This window comes from Necator americanus, chromosome II (assembly GCF_031761385.1).
Source record: "Necator americanus strain Aroian chromosome II, whole genome shotgun sequence".
In the NCBI taxonomy this organism is placed as follows: Eukaryota; Metazoa; Nematoda; class Chromadorea; order Rhabditida; family Ancylostomatidae; genus Necator; species Necator americanus.
Window position 1 is genome coordinate 3,083,259 of NC_087372.1, and position 21,550 is coordinate 3,104,808.

Genomic DNA, 21,550 nt, shown 5'->3' on the forward strand with positions numbered 1-21,550 from the left:
TAACAATTTTGTGACGAAAAAAAAAGAGAAAATATGAAGAAATGAAGCATGGCATAGCTTGGAATCAAAAAAATCATTTTTGAAATGTGTAGCACGAGGTGAAGTGTGGATTTTTTTGCTAATCTTTGGTGTTTGTCGAGTTTTCCTGAAATGTTGTCGACTTTATTCGGAGCTACTCCTTGATGTGCTGTTCGTTGGAACTGAAATAGTGATTTCTGGCGGATTCTCGTTCTCGTGTGTGACGCCATTTTGGCGTTCTGGAGCACTCATACGGAATGTGGACATGGTACGTGCACGTGGTCGAATAGGAACAGCACCACGTGAATAGATGTTCGACAACGCTTCTCGTAACTGAAATACGCTTTCATTATTCTTTTTTATTCATAAGAATACAATACCGTTTGTTATTCCTTGAAACCAACTTATTAAGACTAAACTCTTTTTGTTATAACTTAAAGGCATCACCCCACGAATCTCGGGGGATGGGGGTTTCATCTGGGTTATGCCTATACAGGATCGTAGATTATGGGGAGGAGGGTGACTACGTCCATTTCTTCCTAATTCCTGTAAAAAACGACCCGGAAGATGCGGCTTCGAATGCGTTCCGGAGCGCTGTAGTGTCCACGAAGAGTTCTATTGGGGCGCGCCAGCCTTGTGCACGCGCCGCATCTTCCGGGCCGTTTTTACGGCTATTAGGAAGAAATGGACGGAATCACCTTCCTCACCATTATCTATGACCCCGTATAGGCATAACCCACCTGAAACCCCCACCACCCCAGATTCGTGGGGTGATGTCTTTAAAGAGATATAATCCTGTTAAGATTGTTCCAAAGTCTGTTCTAAACTCTGTCGCAATTGCATAAGCGGTTACGCTCGTGTTGGGACCTTCGCTAAACCATAAAGGACTGCAGGGAGGAGCAAAGATCCCACTGTACCGTTTCGAGCGCAACCCTTTAACTAATTTGGTCAGGCTTTAAGTCTTTTTCAACAATTTTTAGCACTAATGTGAAGCTTCCAAATGTTGATGATGAGCTAAGCAGCTACGGTACTTCGATAGTTCTGCAAGCAGTAAGTGGGTGTAGACAAAGGAAGTAGTGAACAATGAACTAGAGAAAACCTTTGCGCTAATTTCTGACTCGTTAGCGAACCTACTATGTGGATCAGAACCTATGCGATCGATCAGAACCTATAGTAGAGTCATAACGACATGAAGCAGTTGCGTAAGCGGCTGCGCTCGAAGCGATCCGGTGGAGCGTAGTAGCGGAGTCGGGTGAGGACCCCTGCATCCTTCATTGCTGCTGTTCGCAATGGGACCACCTCGATTCGAACCGCTACGCTCCACTGCGCCGCTTCGAGCGCAACCGCGTACGCAAGTGCACCGTGCCTCATGTCGTTTTGAGCTGCCCCTATATGTTCAACTTTTATGGATTCGCTTATGTTTCTTCCGTACAGCTCTGCGCCATCCGAAGCCTTTTGTATTATCCATCAATTTTTAGTCGCCTGAGAGATGTTTCCTGGGATTTCGAAAATTACGTTGAGAACGGGATCGAAACGAATGTGGGGTTCGTGTGTACCTCTCAAGAATCGTTTTCACTCGGTTAACCTCGTAATTTTGAAGCTTTTGTTATGTTGTGTCTCACTCATGGATCCGGCACTTTATGATGTGGTCTAATTCAAAATTTCCAGTATTTTTTTTTCTTTGAATTAAAACTGCTAGAAATTGATAATTGCTTGCTTTAGATTTGTTCTCCACTTTTATGCATAACTTATTTTTTAATATTTTTAACATGGTGTTGATGAGAAAGGGAAACAAACCTCTTTAAGAGCAACAACTCCGACAAGTCTTCCTTTTTCCGTCACATATGCATGATTCAAGGCTAACAACGAAAACAACGTGTGCACCTTTAACAATATTAGTAAAACGACCACATTATTCACTTCTTAGTTGTCTTTTGATGTGAAATATCGAAAACATTTCAGAAAATAATCCCACCTTATAGAGAGATGTGCCTTTGACAAGTTGGAATGGAGCCGGATCGATGGCAACATCGTCCAAATCAATTTTCGAAGCGAGGATCTCGGCTCGTTTGGCAATCGAATGCTGAAGAGAAGAGAAACAGGTACGAGAACATTATAAAGTATTTACACAAATTCACAATCCTATTTATCTGTTTTATTTGTATTTGAAGGAAAAAACGGCATTTTCCATCCTCTTGTGAAACGCATTTCCTATCAATCCTTCCATCAATTAAGTACAATAATTCAAACGAGTGGATTTATAATTAATCTTATTAGGAACAATCATCGCTAATGTTCATGCTATTGCTTGAGTTGCTTACGTATATTAAGTTAAGGATTGTTTTGTGTCGAGTTAAGGTTGTCTTTTAAGTTTACACGTCAACCATATTGTGGTCTTGCGAAACTTCGCCAAATTTTGTTAAAACGGATTTTTTTTTATGTCTTGTTTCCCTCGCTAGTCTTTACCGTCTCAGTGAAATTCCCATGATCAGTTCAGTTCAGTCAAAAATTTCCTATCTATGTGCTTTGTTCCGTTCACGGGACTGCGCAAATGCAATACCGATTGATCGAAGAGTGATGATCCCGTATCAGAACGTCGACGTAAAGGATTCGCCCTTGGAAGGCGCTCGGCAGGGGAACGGAACACGAAAGTGAAAAATTCTTGGCAGTACTGTAGTGGATGGTAAGTAACTTAATTCTCAATCATTTGAGGCAGGCATAACGTCGATGAAGTTTCAGAGAAGTTGAGAATTTGGATGCTTTCCGTGCAAGGTGACCCGCTATGCGACTGTGAAGTACGAATGCTACTTTGCCCGAAGTTTCTAGCGGTTTTGAGGTATTGTTTGTTTATTGTGTTGTTTGTTTGTTTATTCAAGGTTTTGGAGATGATATAGATGTTTCAAAACCACTGGAAGTTTGAGTGTCAGTTGTGTAAGCGGCTGCGATGAAGCTCCCTGGACTGATCGAGGTGAGACTCTCGCCATCTCTACAAATCTTTGCCTCCTCACTCACTCCATCCATCTCCACAATCCAAGTGAGACTAGCGATGGTCCCACTTCGATCGGAACCGCTGACTCCACCGCAACGCCTTGAGCGCACCCGCTTACGCAACTGCACCGAACATCGGTTTTTTTCATCCGACTATAGAAGGATCGACTAGGATGTACACAGATATATATATATATATTGTGTGTGGAAGGTCATAATAGCTGATTAATTATCAAAACGTACCACGGGCACTTCATGATTCTCGGATTGACTGTACAGTAACGAAGCAAGTGGACCTCTTTCACCTTGATTTTCGTGTAACGGCGAATGCGCCAGCAATGTATTTCCACTTATATTACGATCCGTAAGATAAGCTTGTGATAATGGTCCACCTACTGCATTGTAATTCACATTGGAACCTCTTCTGAAATAATACTCGTTAGTGTTGTAGAGGCTTTGTTTAACATTTTAAATAGTACCTAAACTGTCCAATGGTATTCAAAAGTTCTGAGGCTGTACGACTTTTTCGTTTCGATGTTTGAATGCCGGGTTCAGCGCCCAAATGCTTTGTGAGAAGATAACACAGATACTTTCGGGCCACACTTCCAAGCAGTGTCATTGATGCTGAAACATTGAAATTTATTTTCACCTAGAGCTAGACTTTATTTAGTTCGACTACGACAATATTCCCGTTGGCATTTCCATACTTGAGGTTTTTAATATATTATTTTTTTATGTTGTTTATTATGTTCATATTCATTAGAACGAATTCTTCTGCGTCATTATATGATTATTGATTCATTTGTTTTATGATTATTCGCTTATCCTTTCTCGGGAAGGGTGAAAAGAAAACAAAGTTGTATTGATGACTACATGATACTTAAAACCTACTTTTATCCGTAACGAAAGGATACGATCTGAGATTTGGCGTCTCGAGAAGAATTTCTCGTAATTCCATGTATGTAGTGTCACGAGTAATGAACACTATGTCCTTCACCATTACTTTTTCGACCTTCATCGTATGTACACTTGAATATTTTTCTTAATTTGTTTTACACACGAAATAATTAGAAATATTTTCTGTTAAAGGTTGTTCTAGTAAGACTAACCTAACTCGACTCGGAGGTAGATCTGTAAGGTATGGATAACCCTGGATATTGATTATGCTTTCATAGATCGACGGTTGTAGGAAGCTGCAAATAGCGTTGCCCACCATGAGCGCAATCTGAAACCACGGTACCGTCGATGATAAATAAAAGCTCGAAGAAAAGAAGTTGCATTGAAGAAATTCTACAGAAAGATCTTTTAGAAAAAAAGTAAAATGACCGTACCAAGACTGGTAACAGAGCGCATAGTTGTCCCGTAGTCTCGCAAACGATCACCGCAATTGAGAGTGAATGTGTGACAGCTCCAGTGTATGCAGCCGCTCCTGAATTATGAGTTGTTGAGCTATAGAAATGGGATTAGGCGGACGTTATTTATTTATAGTCGTCGGGATTTATGTTTGCACGAAGGTATGCGACGCCCCCTCAGCAATTCGCACACTTTCCTTGCCACACTTTTTGCCCTTTTTCGAGTACTTTGATCAATTCTGGGCTTTCGGCTTATGAACACCGTCTCAATTTTGACGGATCCTTTCTTTCCGAATCTGATCCTAAGAGCCATTTCGCATCTTCCCTCAATGTTTTTTTTTCCTTTTTTTTCTGCTTTCAAAGAGAGCTTATAATTTCTTTGTGCTCTAGAATAGGCGTCTTCTACCAGGTACCTAATTTTGAACAAGATAAGCAGGCTCACTCACCAACGACTGCGTAAAGACCAGGATAGATTTGTGGACCATCTGGTCCACGGAAGCCATCCGGCCACCACATGATTAAAATCTGAAAACGTATTCAAATGAATGAAGAACTGCTCGAAAAACCTGTCATTCCTCCATTAAATCCTGCTCAAAATTTCTTTTACCTCTCCAACAATTCGTCCTCCACATGCACCAATAACGAATGAGGGGACAAAAATTCCTGCTGGTATGTACAGTGAGACACAAATGGCAATTAACACGTACTGTAATTGATTAGTTTTACAGAAAGAATTCCTCATAAGAGGTATTTGACTCTAAAAAAAAAACACCAACTTACATATACAAGTAAGTAAGAAAAAAGAGTGAGAAGAGGATGGAAATCGCCAGTGCTTCCACCAGTCCAGTGCGCTATCATCTCGGATGGACATCCTTGACTGCTGACATTCGTCAGTGAGAATGTACAGTTTGAGAGAAAATCTGCTAACGTTTCACGAAAAGTGAACTGAAACGTTTCAATTTCAATTTCATATTTTGAATATCTTCAGAATTGAGGCGGGGAATTTAAAATATAGATTCACCTGACCAGCTATATACCGTCCAAATCCTTCAGGATATGTTAGTATGGCGACGATTAGTGCGAAAAGCGCAGTGAATGCGATAGGGCTGAAACTTCGGCATTCTTTCACCACGAACGAAACATTGTTGATAAAAATCTTATGGTAAATGTTGGATTATATTGGTTTCGAGGTGCTGCTGGTTGCTGTAAACTAATTTCCGTTTTAATCTTTGTTATTTATTCATTTGTTTCTTTATTTATTTTCATTCAGCGAGATGTGAGAGACACAAATGGTCGCGTCAAAGTCACAGCATGAAACAGTTGCAGTTGCATAAGCGGCTGCGCTCGAAGCGGTGCGGTGGCGGGAGCGCTTGGAATCGAGGTGGGACCATCGGGAACTGCAGCAAGGGTTCCGCTACGCTCCACCGCGCCGCTTCGAACGCAGCCACTTACGCAATTGCATCATGCTTAACCCTGTCGTTTTGACCTTACTGTACATCGATATCGGAGCTTATAAAGACAGCTTACTATGTTAAAAGATGTTAAAAGCCCGCATGGAAGTAGGAACTGCAGCAAACTTTTCTCTACAAAGTCCTTACGGTAGTTCTATAGGGTTATGGTAAGCGTATCTGCTGTAGAAACATTTCACTAACATCAATTATGCACAAAAAACTTCTCAAAGACAAACACTTAATGACGAAGTTCGTGGTTTTTTAGTTCTTTAAAAAAATAAAGGAATAAGAACCTGACGCACTACACACAGTTTTTGTTATCCATTTTTTTTCAGGAAGCTAAAAACGTGCGAAGTTGCGACGATCTACTTAGATAAGAAGACTCGCCAGTTTTGCACAAATTATAACCGTATTCCACTTGCAAAGCGATATTGATGTCAACGACCAAATGGGGAAGCAAAAGAAGCGTTCTCGAACCGTCAGTGAGTATTATTGTCATCAACGTTTGAAATCCTCTTCTATGACAATACGGTACAGTAATTGCCGTCGAAATTCACGTCCCTTCCTTACGACCTATCAAAACACCTAATTTACGATTACTGTATTGAATCAAAGCAGTAACCAACCAAGTGATATCTCTTTTATATCTTTGTGTTTTTATTTTTTCTTAAACTTTTTTATTATATATTCGTATATATGTATCAGTTAGATATTAATGTATAAATAATTTTGATTACTCAAGATTTCCCTTCGACGACGATTCCCAACACATAAAACAGTGAATTCGACACAATGACTCAGTAATGAAAAGGAATAGGAGCATTTTTTCCGTTCCTCCAGAGAAAACCAATAAATCATACCTATTCCCGAAAACAGCCTTGAATGCTCTGTTTTTCTTTTTAAATATTGCGATTCTACGATGTAACCATATGAAGGCGGCTCCCGCCAAACCACAAAAAACTCTGAAAACAGTGGATGAAATTAATCAATTAGATTCCATAACCTAAAAGAAAAAATAGCTCTGGAAGCTTGAAAAACATACCCTAACATGACAAAAAACGGGATCTCTTCAATGAGAAAAACTTCATTTGGGAAATTTGTTTGATAATAGGCCGTTATTGTTCCGGCTGAAAACATAAGGTGGAAAAATTAAAGTGAGAAATTAGAAAATGATAATAAGTGATTTAACTATCTAAAATTAAAATATATCAATCACGTACCTATATGTTGTGGTACAATAGCAGCGATAGCAAATCGAAATATCAGCGCTGCACATGTGGTGGCAAAGAAGGAACGCCAATAATTTTTCACAGCAAAATATTTCGATGTTGATTCGATACCATACAGGACAGCTTAAAAGAATATGCTTCGTTCTCCATAGTACAGTTCTCCAAAGACAGTATACCACAAAATTAATGATGTTGGGATCTCTCCCACGAATGGACAAAGGGAAAAGTGGATTTCCTGAGTATAAGTTTGATTAGTTTCCTCTAGTAATGGGGAAAAGTCGTGAGGGAAAGCCTTGTGTGATCCCATTCACCCAACGACGCAACTTTTTACGCGATAGAGCGCGGGCAACCCCGTTGTTGTAGCACACCTACCATATAACTAATACCACTAAAACCAGCAGCAGAAACGGTCCTCCCCCACCCTCATCCGCAAAAGCATAGGCCCACGGAGAATTGTCCTTGTTCTATTGCCCGTAATGAGTTGCATCGTTGGGGAGTCGGGATCACAGAAACCTGATTCACTCTTCCTTCTTCTGAATTACTATGGGGAATTAAGCTTGATCACGCTACTCATACTACTGATACTCGTGAACCACAGCCCTACCGATATTCATTCGTGGAGAGATCACAATATCTTCAAATTCCTGATACGCTCACTTTGAACTGCTAGATTTCACTGTTTATCAACGGTTTCACAGCATTCCATCATTTCCCCATCGAAATTCCCCTGCAGTTCTCACGATTTCCCACATTAGGAAATATTACATCACAAATCTAGTTCCACCTTACCAGAGAACGTCGTCAAACTGCTCGAGAATATTTTTTAGAAACTTCAAATGTATGCCGATTTCGTTTGAGTGGTAATTAATTGAAAGGCGTCAAATAAAAGTTTTTGACAAAGCCCGTAAAGTGTGTCAAAGTGTCTGACATTAATCAATCCGCTTGGGATTCGCCAAAGTGTTTGTTCACTTCAATCCAGAATCGTTTGAAACTGATGTAAGGCGTGTAACTAGTCCACACAATGACTTGCTGGGCCCAGCCTTTATCGACCCCGGAGGGATGAGGGGTTTGGTTGTCGCTGGGGCGGTTTCGAAACAATCGTGGATTCACAGCGGTGCCTCTTATGCCTCCTACTGCGACTGCGCTACACCCGCCCTATCAGATGGATGTTCTAGTGAAAAAATGTATTTTATTCCTTCAAAGAAAAACTAGCAAAAATCTTTCCTTTAGTCTTCACAATCAAAACAATTGGTTCCTTAATTTTAACCATCTCATTGGATTATTAGAACAAAGACAGAACACAACACTATCCTCTGAGACCAGTCCGGCACAATTTATTGACCCCGGGAGGATGTAGGGCTTGGTAGGCACTAGTGCGGTCCCGAACCATCGACCGATCGTACAGTCGCAGCGGAGCCTCTTACTAAGTACGCTACATCTGCCCGGCTAACCACAAAGCCATACTTTCGTCTAAAATCTTCTACTGCCTTGTTTTTTTCGTCATATTTTTCATGCACAGAGGCGTCCTAGAACTTCACCATAGATAAAGTATTTACTTCTGCTCTTGAAACTAAAATGCATCCGTACAAGTTAGCAGTCGACGCTGCCGAGGGTCCCACTGTGACTCCAACCGACCGTCGCAAGTTACGTTGCCTCGACACAACTGTAGCTTCTCAGTTAGCGTAGATCCTACCCATATACGTATTGAGCGATCTCCTAGTTCCCTTTTTCCATGGAATTATATAAATGGTTCTTACAGTAATTGGAGTTTTTGGCAACGAATACTCTTATGAGCAAAATTTCCTCATTTCCCTTTCTTATACTTAACACAAGTGCTTATTCAATAAAAAAAGGCATTTAACAATGACTACTAATTTTTCGGTTTGTAAAACTAAGGATGAAAATAACGATTTGTCTCGTTACTATATTTTCTCGCATTTACAGTAATTTAACTGTGCAGGATATGGAAGGCTTTTTTTACTGCACCTGTGCCGTGGTTTCTTTACAGGAGAAGAGGTAAAATGTTGCAAAATTCGTCAAATTTCCAATATTTCCATTGGGCCACCAATTTCAAGATCGATGTTTGTTTAATTCCCCTCATTTTGAATCAGTTTCTTTAAATCAGGTTTGTATCGTGATCGTTATAACACTTTTGCGGATCTCGATTTTATGGTGGTGGTGGTAAATTTCTGTCAGGCTGTGTTAGTTTTAATATGAACTGTTTCTGGTTCCGTCTCACCTCCTGCTGGTGCAGAGAATGTGCAAGCGATACCGACCGCACAACCGCTACTCAACATTTCCATCTGTCGACCTTCATTCGAGAAAAATGCGTTGTATTGACATGCCGCTGTTGCTTTGTTTAAAAGTGATGCGACGATAGCACCCATATGAACGAATGGACCCTAAAAAATACGAGAAATCACTAAATAAGAATAAAAGAATAGAATACGATTACATACTGTTACTGTCATCAGAGATGCGATAGCCGGATCCAGTGCTCCGACCTCCTTCACTTTTGGACAGTTACTTAAAGGATCCCCTTCACATTTGGACTTTACTTTACGAACGGACCTTTCTACTTCTTGACGGTTAAAGAAAGAACTCCCTCCATTTTTGGACGGTTGCGAAGGGATCCTCATCATTTGAGCTGCACTTCACAAGCTAGACCCCCTTCACCTGAGGAGGGTCCGGGTCATCCCTATCGCACCTATGACTGTCATTATTTCATTTATTATTATTTCATACCGTATACTACTATAGTATATTCTTATATACGGTCATATACTTTATTATTACTTCATATACCGCATTTTATTAGTATGTTTCATATTCCATTTTTTATTGATTTATAAATTTTTCGCACCTCTTTTCCGACCGGCATACCAGAACCAAGCGTTAACGTTAGCCCAACTATTTTTGCGATAAGAGTTTTCAGTGAGAGATAGTTTCGTAGCACGAAACCATGCATAATCACCTTCACTTCCGGAATACCAGAGCCTGGAAATATAAGGGATCACTTTAAGTAGTAATAACCATTAACGTTTATTACTCCCTTGCGGGCCGTCCCTCAATCAAAGATAATTTGAGGGCTAATTTTCCGAAATTCTTCCAGTGTAGCCAAAAGAAATTTGCTTCAAAGAAATCCTAAAATTCCATTCCTCACTCTAGTTTGTTCGCTTTACTCATCACTTTTTTAAAATGAAATTTTAGTCTTCACTACAACTGAAAATATATTTGAATTGTTTTGAAATTGCATACTATAAGCCGAAATTTTTAGGTGTACCGCGAAAACTCTCACTAATTCCTAATTTTTAAGTTTTAATTCTTAAGGTTTTAATGTATCTAGTTCCATCTAATTAACTTGTCTCTTTTTGTTTTTAAGTAATCAATATAACACATTGGGGCTCAGAGCATTTTGGGACAACAATGAAATTCTCAAAATGCACACATCCCTGCCAATAGCCTGCCTTCATCTGGGATGATATCTATCCAGTCCAATTTTTTTTCAGTTCTTTTTATGTTGGCCGTTTTGACTTTTACGGATTTAGCTTTGCGAAGGTTTAATATTTTTTTCTTGTCGAGAATGTTGAAAGTTGAGAGGAAACCAATCTTAGGTTCTAAGACACTAATACTGTAAGTACTTTAAGAATATTATTGTCATTTTGCACAAGAAATATCATTTTTACTACACCCCTTTAAACAAATTTAGAGTTCTTTTTTTTTTGTTCAGAACTTTCAGAGGTCTAGTAAAACGTTAAAATTGTGGAAGCTTGCATGCGAAAATTATGAATATATGATAATATTTATTTATTAATGCTGACCCTAACGACCCTAATGAACATCCATACGGATTCCGTGGATTTAACAACCCAGCAAAAATGAGTTTTATGAAGATTTTGAATGAATTTCTTCAAGACTTTCGTAACTTCAAGTTGTGGATACTGTACTTCAGCTTCAAGTGGTCTTCGTTAAGTACAGTTTCAGGAAATTAAGAGCAATTTGTTTAAGAGGTCAAGAACAGTTAGAAACTTTTGACATGACAGTCTGAGTTAACATCCTGATGACATTCCGAAACATCTGAAAACTATCAAATTAATAACTATCACCTACCAACTGCTTGTTTTCCAAGCGCATGACAAACGAGCGAAGCACATGTGACAAGTACTGTGGCGAATAGTATCCAGACTGTAAATCCAGAGTACACATGATGTTCGTTCGCCCAACGATACAACAGTATCCGATCTGAAATAAAGAAATCCGTATAGGAAAAAAAAAACTTTTAACAAGATGCCCCTATGTATGTCCTGATAATGTTTCGCTTCATTCCACTTTTTCTGGAAATTTTCCGGAAATCAAAGGTCGTATCATGAACGAAATTTTGCTGAGAACATTTATTTTACTGGAATTATTTTAGGACACAATGGATGTGTCATGATAATCCATCATCTTCTTTTTTCTTCTCAAATGTCCACCTTATCTCTCTCTCGTTTCTGCCAACGCTTCCGGTGAAAAACTGGTTGCGTTGATGTTTTCACAAGTGGCGATTAATTACATATGACAGCTGATGTCTTCTATTCTAATATGATCGATAAAAGGTTAGAACAGGAATGATCTAAGAAATCATTTCTTTCGACAGAATTAGCAGTATTCGCTGAGTTCGCTTCTCATAATTATTTACAACGCAAAATGTGAACACACAAAACTCTCCCCTAGCGAACGAAGCCTTATTTTCTACTGAGGGTCAAATAATTACGATCCTCCTCTCAAAAACCTATTGAGTTAAACTGCAAAATACAGAAGAAATTCGGGAATAATAACAGTAAAAACGATTTCTGCTGTGGGATAGTAAGAGTATTGGAACTGCATCTTTCATTTCGTTTTTTTTTCTTCTTTTTTTTTTCGAAAGTTGCGGTTGCTATGTCTCGTTTTGATATCGAGATGTGGCCTTAGAGAATAATAAAATATATCCGCCAGAATATCGCCAAATTGACGAGGTTGATCGAGTATTACGGTGGCCACGTTTAATTCCCTCCCCTCTGGACGTGAAAAACTACTTGGGAGACGGGTTTTGTCCGTACGAGACGTCAGAGAACGCTCCATCCTGCAAACGTGCGACATCCACGAGCGGGCGGTCAGAAATCAATTAGGTTTCTTCGGCAGTGTGTTCAAGAAGAACCGGTGAGCAGACTGTTGAGGAAATCTGAGCGTACGCAAGGGTGGCGCGTTCTAAAATACCTCGTAGGGACTAACGCACGCCGTTTTTTAGGTCGATTTGGGGGGAATTCATAATCTCTAACAAAACTATATTGACCCAACGAGAACCCAACATCTTCAATTTCATTTCGTATGTTGTTTTCAAAGCCTCATATTGTAGAATTTTTTTTCCTCAATCAAGTTTTTTTTTTCTTGAAGTAAGCATTCACTGGAAGTGAAAATACTTTCGGTCTATTTTTGAGATGGAAAAAAAGCATTTCATAGAGCTTCAACATCTTCAGAAACGAATTTTGAACTACTCTTGAGAAAGAGGTGTCTCTTCTTTATTGTTTTTTTTTCCTCCTTCTTCATTTCATTTCTCTTTTCATAAAGAACACCCACGTTGAAAATTCTCATTTCTATCGAAGAAGAAAGCAATAAAATCACTATAAGAAGTGTGATTTACAGCCACTTACAGTGCAAAATATATTCGATAGCTACGTCAGTTGATATCGATAGTATTGCTGTGATGATACCAAGCATCGCCGAGAGAAACCAGTCCTCCACGAAAAAATGCACAACGTTCCGGTATTGCCCTAAATAGATCAGATTAAAGTCTTCCAGCCACCTAAACCATCCACAAAAAAAAAGTTGCAAACATCGATGTCCTTATCCAAACAGAAAGAAGAAAAAGCAACAAAATACTTGAGAAAATAGTTTGATTAAGAGTTTCCAGAGACATTCCACAATTAAGAAAGCTAAGAAAAAGCTCATCATAATCATAATCATTATGGGAATCAGTGAAACTGCTGGAATTTTCTCTTTTTTTTTTCTTTTTTTTTCCTTTTTTTTGATGCTAGACCATTCCATCCTGGCATTTTCCTTCAATGAATGTAGTGAAAGCACTAACTTTCAGCAAATTGTGACATTGTTTCTTTACGATTTGGCTTCTCATCATCCCAATAAATATTGTCATCATCGTCAGAATTCCCCTCATGATCGGTGTCCTCTGCTTGTTCACGATCACTTCGCAACAATTCACTCTCATCCGTGGAACTGTCCTGTATCCTGAAATTAATACATTTATACAAATTGTGAACTATGTATGACTACCATAAACGCCACGCTTATATCAGTTTGGTACGAAAATGTCTTCCCATTTGTCAACATTTGTTTTTCGATCCAGAATTTTAGAGGTCTTGAATTGAAGTTTTTGGCAGCTGGATACGGTAGAATGTTCTAGAAGCTTACTTCAGAGGGATACATAAGGGCGGGCATTCTACTGGTATTCAATCATGACTTCAATATTCTGGAACTGATAGTGCAGTGAAGCGTTGGACATACGTAATGGATCATGGTGGTCATTATTTTGTGGATTGATATCCATGAACAATAAAAGTAAAACTGTTCGGAAAAAAATGGGAAATTTCGTGCAAGACGTTCGAACCAACCTAATAATTGGGTTTTTTTCTTTTTTTTTTATCTTTTTTTCTTTTTGAGAATTTGTTTTCTATTCCACCGAATATTGCATGGTTGTTTTCAAAGCCATGTGCGTGATCTCAACAAATTTATTTTTCCTGTTTTCTGTTTATTTAAGCTCAGATCATCCAGAATTAATTCCCAAACAACATGATATCACCTGCGCCGCCATGTAAACGACCTTGAACGGGTAGATTTTAACCGTATTCATGTGTCATGTGAATGCTGGAGAAGAATAAGCAGTGATTGCTTGTTGTTCTTTCGCATGCAACATTTGCAGACCACCCACTGTGATACGCTTGTGTCGGATACGCTTAGACAATGGACTTCGGGCAGGAGTTTTCGAACCAAGGAAAAAAAAACTCCAAGAGAGGCGTAGAATCCGACAAGACCTCATTTAGAGAAGATTTGGGATCAGAGCAATATTATAATAGCAGTTGTAATAGGTTTAAAGGCAGCATATCACTAAATTGACGCCGTACGACGGAAATCCTAGGAGAGACATGACTGGGAATTGGGGCTGTAGACCATGCAAACGAGCGTAGCCCCGCTCAATTTCTCCTAGTCTCCCTAAAAATGGCCTGGGAACCTCTTTAGTTTCTACGAGATACGTTAGAACACGCCCGCCTGTTGCACACGCGCCGCGTCCACGAGCGAGCGGTTAAAAATCAATGAGGTTGATAAAATCAATGAGGTCTTCTCAGCAGTGTACCCAAGTAAAATCTATGAATAGGCTGCTGAGGGAACCGGAGCTGCAAATGTGCAAATGTGGTGCGTTCTAACGTATCTCGTTGGAAATGAAGCGGTTCCCATGCCCTTTTCCAGGACGACTAGGAATCTAGCGGTGCCCCGCTTGTATCTAGTATCTCCTGAGCCTGAACACTACGTTTCCCTGAGGTTTCCATACCACGTCAATTTGGTGACACCCTGGTCTAAATAATAAGAACAGGAAAATCCGTCTGCATCGACAAATATTCATTTTGGAAATTAAAAAATAATGTGAATGCAAATCAGCTCGAAAAACACGCAGTAATCCTGCAAAATTCCGCAAAACAACAGAAAAATTAATAGATTGAGAATGATTATGTCAATTGTGAGCAGGCAAACGTTAGAATTCCTCCCCGTTAGGCGCTAAGGTTCACTTGTTTACGAGATCAAAAATAAATATCGCCTCTATTCTGCTGATCTATCAGTAGTGGAAAAGCTAGTCGTAAAAATCATTAGCTAGATCAACTGGATCAAATAATTAATGTAAGGATGAGCTTATATTTGTCAAATTTTGAGCACAAAATCACTTCAAGCTCCTTTTTTTTGTGAACTGTGATGTTAACAAAAAAGAGGAGCTTCACTATTTGCTTGTACATACATTGTTTATCAAATCCCGCGCATATAAAGAATTTTGCTGGCTGATAGTTACGACGCTCTCGTGATCGTTTAAACCTTTTCGCTAGTCAAACTAGTTTCTTACGCGAAAAAACTGTGATGTTCACAAGGAAAAAAAAAGGAGCAATGCTTCCCGCAATAAATCGTATAGTAGCCATTAACCAAACCATTCGGAGATCACGAGATCCTTCATTCCTGACTGATTTGACATACAGTCCAGAAATCATCGGAAATTCACGTGCACATAACAGAATGTAAGGCCAACCCAGACATTCTTTCATTCTAGTTGTAAACGAGTTTATTTTTAGAATAACAAAAAGAGGTTTAGGAAAAATGTTTAAGTGTTCTGTCTTTGTGCTATGAATCCAGAGAAATGGTAAAAATTAAGGAATCATTTTTCTTCTTTTTTATAAGGGGTTAAATAAAAGATTTCTGCCAGTCTTTCTGACAAAGAATAGAACACAATTCTTCACTAAAACATCCATTTGATCCTCGGCTGAATAAATGACGTCATTCAAGAAAAAATTGCTTGTTGAACGTAGGAAAATACGTACGTAGCACATAGAAATTTACGTTTACGATCCCTATCATATCATTCGCCGCGATTTTTCCACACATTGACAAGAAGTCATCGTTTTAGCCCTGACCGTGCACGTTGTCTTAGGTTTAACGAGCATTTTTCCCCCTGAATCGATGGTGGTTGCTTAGCCAAAGATCAGCTGGATATCCTAGTTAGAACGTATAATTAATTCTTGGAAAAAAAAAGTCCAGCTAAACCTCATTTCATTTGTACTTTCTCTCCTTTCAAAACAACGGAATTTCGTCAAAACGTTTTGCTCACTCCCTTAACAAAAAAAAAAGAGAAAAAAAAGAGTTCTTTTCCAGACAATACCTTTCTCAGTTCCCTCAGGAACGACTGGAAAGAGTAAAAAGACAGGTACTGTACCAAAAAATGACGATATAAAAAATTTACATTATGTTAGAGTTCGAGGATTGTAAGGAAAAATCCTTGTTGCTGCTGATGAAAAACTAAAGCACAATGTTATAAATAATTAATAACACTCGAAAGAATATCATATTAATTTATTATTATTAATTATTACATTATCTTATCAGTTTTATTATTACTTTTATTATTATTTATTATTAATTTATTGGATTCGACAATTTTTCATCGTTTTTTCATGAAAAAGCGTGTTTCTTCAATGAAATTAAGTGCAATTATGCACATTTTGTGTAAGAAAATTGTGGAATTTCGAAGCATGCTTCGAAGATGCTGGGCTTCCTTACTTTCTTTTTTTCGCTTTTGCTCTGCTTGCTTAAAAATTCCAACTTTTTTCTCCTTTTAGTTTAATCACCCGAGGCTCTGTCTCGTGTGTACGAGAAAAACCACCACCATCGCTACGCATGTACTGTAACATTTCTGTAATAGTTCGTGCTTATGGCGAGAAAGTCGAATTGTAGTCTACTGCTACTCAATTTTATTGTTTACTACTCAAATTATTTTTTTTATTCTATTATTTTTCTTACTTTGAATTGTGCCATTTTTGACGTAGCATTACTTTCGAGTCACGTGGTATTTTATACTTACTCCTTTCCAGAGTTTTTAGTTTTTATAACTGTAGTTATATTCTATAGTTCGTCCAAATCTTCAAAAATTCTTCTGTTCGCTATTCTATCTGATTATTTTTCTAACCTACACTGTGTACTGCTAATAGTTAACGGCAAAGGTTTCTGTCATAGTATTTTGATCGAAATGTTAGGTGAGCTGCTAATACTCGTGTTTACCTTTCCTTCTGTAATCAAAACTGCTCACAAAACACCTCTCCACCTTCTTAGGAGAGTGGTAATGAACAAGATTGAGAGAAGTATAATTCTGGGAGTTTTTCACTCAATTGTGAAATATTTTCGAAATTTTCGGGAACATTTTTCTTAAATCTTGTTCAAACGACTTCAACGAGAACTACACATAAAAATTCCAGAATTATCTTTGCTGAGTCAACCAGAAAACAACTATGAAATGATCGAATTGTAGTGTAAACAGATGCCGAAGAATTGGATGAAGAAGAAAATAAAGAAATCAGGAATAAGGGAATAAGGGAGGGAATATAATTTACTCTGTACTAATACTGTATCATTGTAGAGTACTGTAGAAAATACTGTAGCACGTACTGGAATACTAGGAGTACCAGAATAAAGATATCTTTGACATACTCAAGGCACTATTCCTTAACTTCTCCAACATTTGGCAGATTTCGAGAATAAACAGACCTTTAAGGGGACAATTATTTAAGTGATTTGTTTAAGAATCTATATTATTATTAATTATGCTGCTACATATTATGCTGTTTTAATAAAATATATTATTATTAATTTCTGAAGGAAAGACACGTACAGTTGAGTTTGAATAGTGAAAAAATTTCAGTTCATTTATTAAAAAAAAGTGAATTTAAACGAAATACTTGATGTGGAACCAGGAGAAGCTAAGAAAATGATTATATTTATAGCAAGGGAACTATAACACTTACTTCTTCTGATCTAATCGAGTAGATAAATCCTTATAAATAAAATTTTAAAAAAAGATTATGCAGTGATTCAGAAATGTACGGGGAAAGGAAGGAAAAAATGTAGGAAAAAGTCGAATGACATGATTTTTTATGATTTTAAGGAGATACTTAATTATACTATATTATATTACTTATATTATTTTAGATATTATTTATATTTATTTATTTTTTAAGGGTATATAATATTCTCTGGTCAAAACAATTTCTACCTCGATTTTTGAGTCAAAAATTATGATCTCTTTTGAAGGGCGTGCTGAGCTGAGCAGTGTCTGAATCCCCCATATCAACCCACTTCAACATTATCAACCGTACACGTTACCCTGATTAAGTACGCTATAAATCTCTAGTTCGCAATTTGCCTACATTGCCGAAGAAAGAAGAATGGAATTGAAAAAAAAAGAGAAAAATATGGTGGAATGGAGAATTGGAGAAGATAAACGAGAAACGAGACGGATTTCCGTCGGATGACAACGGCGGGTATCGGCGCTTCGAGATTGAGAGTGAAGCTGACGAAGCGAATGAAATTCGAATGGATACTGTATTCGAAAGCGTTCTTTTTTAATATTGTTACGTGAAAATGAAGTACTATGTGCATAGTGTGACAATTAGGCGCTAAGGAAATTACTGGACATTACCTCCGAAGAAAAAAAAAACACTGCTTGCTTTTTCCACGCAAATAAAATATAATACCACGTGATTAGTTGGTAACGTGTCGTAATTTTCTTGTTTTTAGAGCTGTATGAAGTAATTTTTTTCTTGAATTTTTTAAATCACAAATTTTTTCGTGACACTTGGCTTCCTCTTCCATGTAATTCTTCCCGACACTATAATCTACGTTGGGTGACGGCTATTTTTGTACCCGCTTATCAACAACTTCCTCTTATCATTTACCAATGAGTTTGCCATAAAATTTTTTGGGTCCGATCCAAATGACGAAATTACGAGACCCGCCCGGTTTTTGATCTTCAGCCTAAAGATTGTGGATTTTACAACAACAAGTAGCTGTGCATCTTCAAGCGCCCGAAACCGAAATTATTTCGATCATCAACGTGGCAAGGCAGGATATCGCTTCTAAGCATTTCTCGAGGAGAGAACGCTTCAATTTTAACGCAGAATTTCGCCTTACAACAAATTTCTTAGCAATATATAGCATATTTCGAAATTTTGCATAGGTAAATAAATACAAAAACAAAAAATAAATGAATAATAGGAATGTAAACAAAATATAAATGTAGGTTTTTCAGTGTTATACATCGGCAACACCAACACAAAGGAAAATACATACTAAAAACCAAGTATTTCCAAAAATCGGAATGTGCCTTAATTTCTGCAATCAACTAATAATTTTATTGTTAAATAAAATTCAACAACGATGATTTGAACATAAAACACCGTTCGTCATCTGGAAATAAGTAGATCATTTATTACTGGTCTCGAACCCTTGCTGAGATACAAAATGAAGTAATATTGCAGATCGTGAGTGATTTAATTTTTTTCTTTAATCCGTGAAAAAGATGAGAAAAAGCGTTGGTTAACTTAGAATAGTAGATGTCAGTATGTAAAGCTATTAAATTATAATTTTTCCACGTTAGACCTATATGAGATTGATACAGGCTCCATTTGTTCCAAGTTAACACTTTTTTTTCGCCTTTCTCACGGATTAAAAGGATGGAATCCTTCCAATCCGTGCTAACCTACATAATCGTCCGTTTTTTTGTCTCTGAACAAAGGTTCTAAACCAATAACAAATTATCTACTAATTTCTACATGCAGCGCATAGCTTTTGTTAATAAGATTGAATGTTTTCCAGAAGAAAAAAAAAGGATTTTGTGCCAGCGGCAATAAGAATTTTGCGAAGAGTTGTTTTTTTTTTTACTTCATTGCTGTTGTTGGTAGCGATATGCGGTTATGCTTACAAAACCCATAGATGATCATAAAAATGAGAAAATTTCAAACTCATCTCATTTTTTTAAACTATTTTTCCAAACATCAAAACTTATTTTTTTTATTCAAAACCCTGACTGTATATAATGTCGCTGTTGGCATTCACTTCCAAAAAAAAACATTTCTAGCCATCCCAGGGATTCGCTTGGTGTATTGCATTTGAAATTTAAAATCAGGGATGGATTTGTAGAGTTACTGTAATGTGTATCGGTTAGAATGGACGGATTTCAATTCGAAGTGATTGAGGCACCTCAGGCAATTTTAGGTAACCTAATATGATCCCTCGAGAAGATGAAGAGAGTGAAATTTTTCAACAACACTCAACACTGAAATCCTTAATTGTGTATTCCTGTGGGAAAGTTGAAAGTTTTCTGCAGGAATACACAATTCAGGATTTCGGTTAAGGTTTCTTTTTTTTTACCTTGATGGGAATAAATGTGAAAAATATCGAGATGGTGAAGGGATCATTTGTTTCTATATTTACTTCGCTTTGAATGATAGGATCCAAATGTGGTTGAACTGTGCATAGGAACCAGTTCCGTAGCATCGTGCGAATGAATCGATAGACGCGAAACACAAATGACTGCATCGCAGACCAACAACCAACGATCAGAACCTTAATAATATAATCCGTTTTTTCTAGGATAAAAAAATTTCGACTAATATCAGTGAAATTAAACAAGCTTATGAGCGAAATTTTGTGGTTCTGGTGTGGTGTCGGTTTTGCAATTTAATACCCCAATCATCCGGAAAAAAACGAGTAAAAAGAAAAATAATAGAGAGATGAATGAGAAACGAATGCGTGTATGGAATAGATTAAGTGAAGTAAGTCAAATAATAGTGTAGAAGAGTAAAAAAAGAGGAAGGAAAAGAAAAAAGAAGAAGCTGTGGAATGAGAAACGATCCATTATGATTTTTTGTGGAAGAATATCCCAGAAAATTCTGCTTTTCTACGATAATCCTGTATAGAATAGGATTCATGCAGATTTTCAAGAGAAGATTTCGAAGAAAAAAAAAGCTCATAAACGCATTGGGGGCGATCTTAACAACGGATATTAATAGATACGAAATAGCTCTGGATGAGTCGCATTAAGAAAAATCCATGAATTCATCCATGAAATTTTAATTGTTTTCTATTATGAGAAGGGAAAAAAACGCATATGTTCGTAATATTCTTTCGTTCAAAGCGAATGAGAGCAAAAGCAAGCATGGAAACTCCAGCTATTTGGTGGAATGAAGATAGCCAGAAAAAAATCAATTCCTATACTGACCATATACTTACTTACCAGAGAACCATCGTGCCGTTTATTTGTGAAGGAATCGTTTCGCTTGTGCGACGCGATGGTTGGCGGACGGGACCGCTTTGCTGGTGACTCAACATCGTTCGTATAACGAGTGGGAGCAAGCGGCAACGGACAACATATGGTTACGGTAGCATTTTGAATGAAATACTGTGCATAATTGTACAGTAATCGAGCAGCCAAATAGTTATGATTAACTGGAACTATTCCCCCTGGATTTCGTGGACTCTTCGATTCCCGTGGTTTTGGAGGAATTCGTAGGAAAATGTGACGAAAAAGAAGACGAATTTGTGAACCATCAACTTCGCTTACACTTACCGTTCCTTCATCGATGGTGTTTCTTGTCGTTCCGTGTCGTCGTCGGTCATCGTCGTAACGAAGCGGTTAACTTGGTGGATGGCGGGGCGGCGCGTACACGTACGATTTGTCGTTCTGCCCACGTCTTCTTCTTATGGGGACATTTACCGTATAGGGAGAGAGGAGATGCACACACACACACACGCACACACACACCACATTACACTCGGCGCTATCACACACATACATACATACACACACAGACATAGATACATACACGCTCCCCTTCGAGAAATAAAACGATCACATCCGACGTAGATGCTAATTTTAGAATGATAAAGGCCCCGG

The 21,550-nt window shown here is 38.0% G+C and overlaps 1 protein-coding gene across 2 annotated transcripts; it reads right to left on the reverse strand.

The window, feature by feature from the left end:
- Nucleotides 1-162: 162 nt before the first annotated feature.
- RB195_016725 (uncharacterized protein) lies at nucleotides 163-21,273 on the reverse strand (the record flags this gene model as incomplete). Of its 2 annotated transcripts, XM_064183394.1 has the most annotated exons (22): nucleotides 163-351; nucleotides 1,816-1,902; nucleotides 1,994-2,101; nucleotides 3,250-3,430; nucleotides 3,486-3,630; nucleotides 3,898-4,034; nucleotides 4,116-4,231; nucleotides 4,338-4,435; nucleotides 4,805-4,883; nucleotides 4,966-5,064; nucleotides 5,139-5,303; nucleotides 5,380-5,464; nucleotides 6,670-6,771; nucleotides 6,852-6,936; nucleotides 7,030-7,161; nucleotides 9,278-9,440; nucleotides 9,902-10,035; nucleotides 11,149-11,280; nucleotides 12,708-12,827; nucleotides 13,142-13,299; nucleotides 20,891-20,977; nucleotides 21,224-21,273. In XM_064183394.1, the coding sequence occupies 22 exons, from the start codon at nucleotides 21,271-21,273 to the stop codon at nucleotides 163-165; spliced, it is 2,652 nt and encodes an 883-aa protein (XP_064039275.1). The 2 variants fall into 2 exon arrangements, with proteins under 2 accessions (XP_064039275.1, XP_064039274.1); XM_064183393.1 differs by lacking the exon at nucleotides 20,891-20,977.
- Between the last annotated feature and the right edge of the window lie 277 nt (nucleotides 21,274-21,550).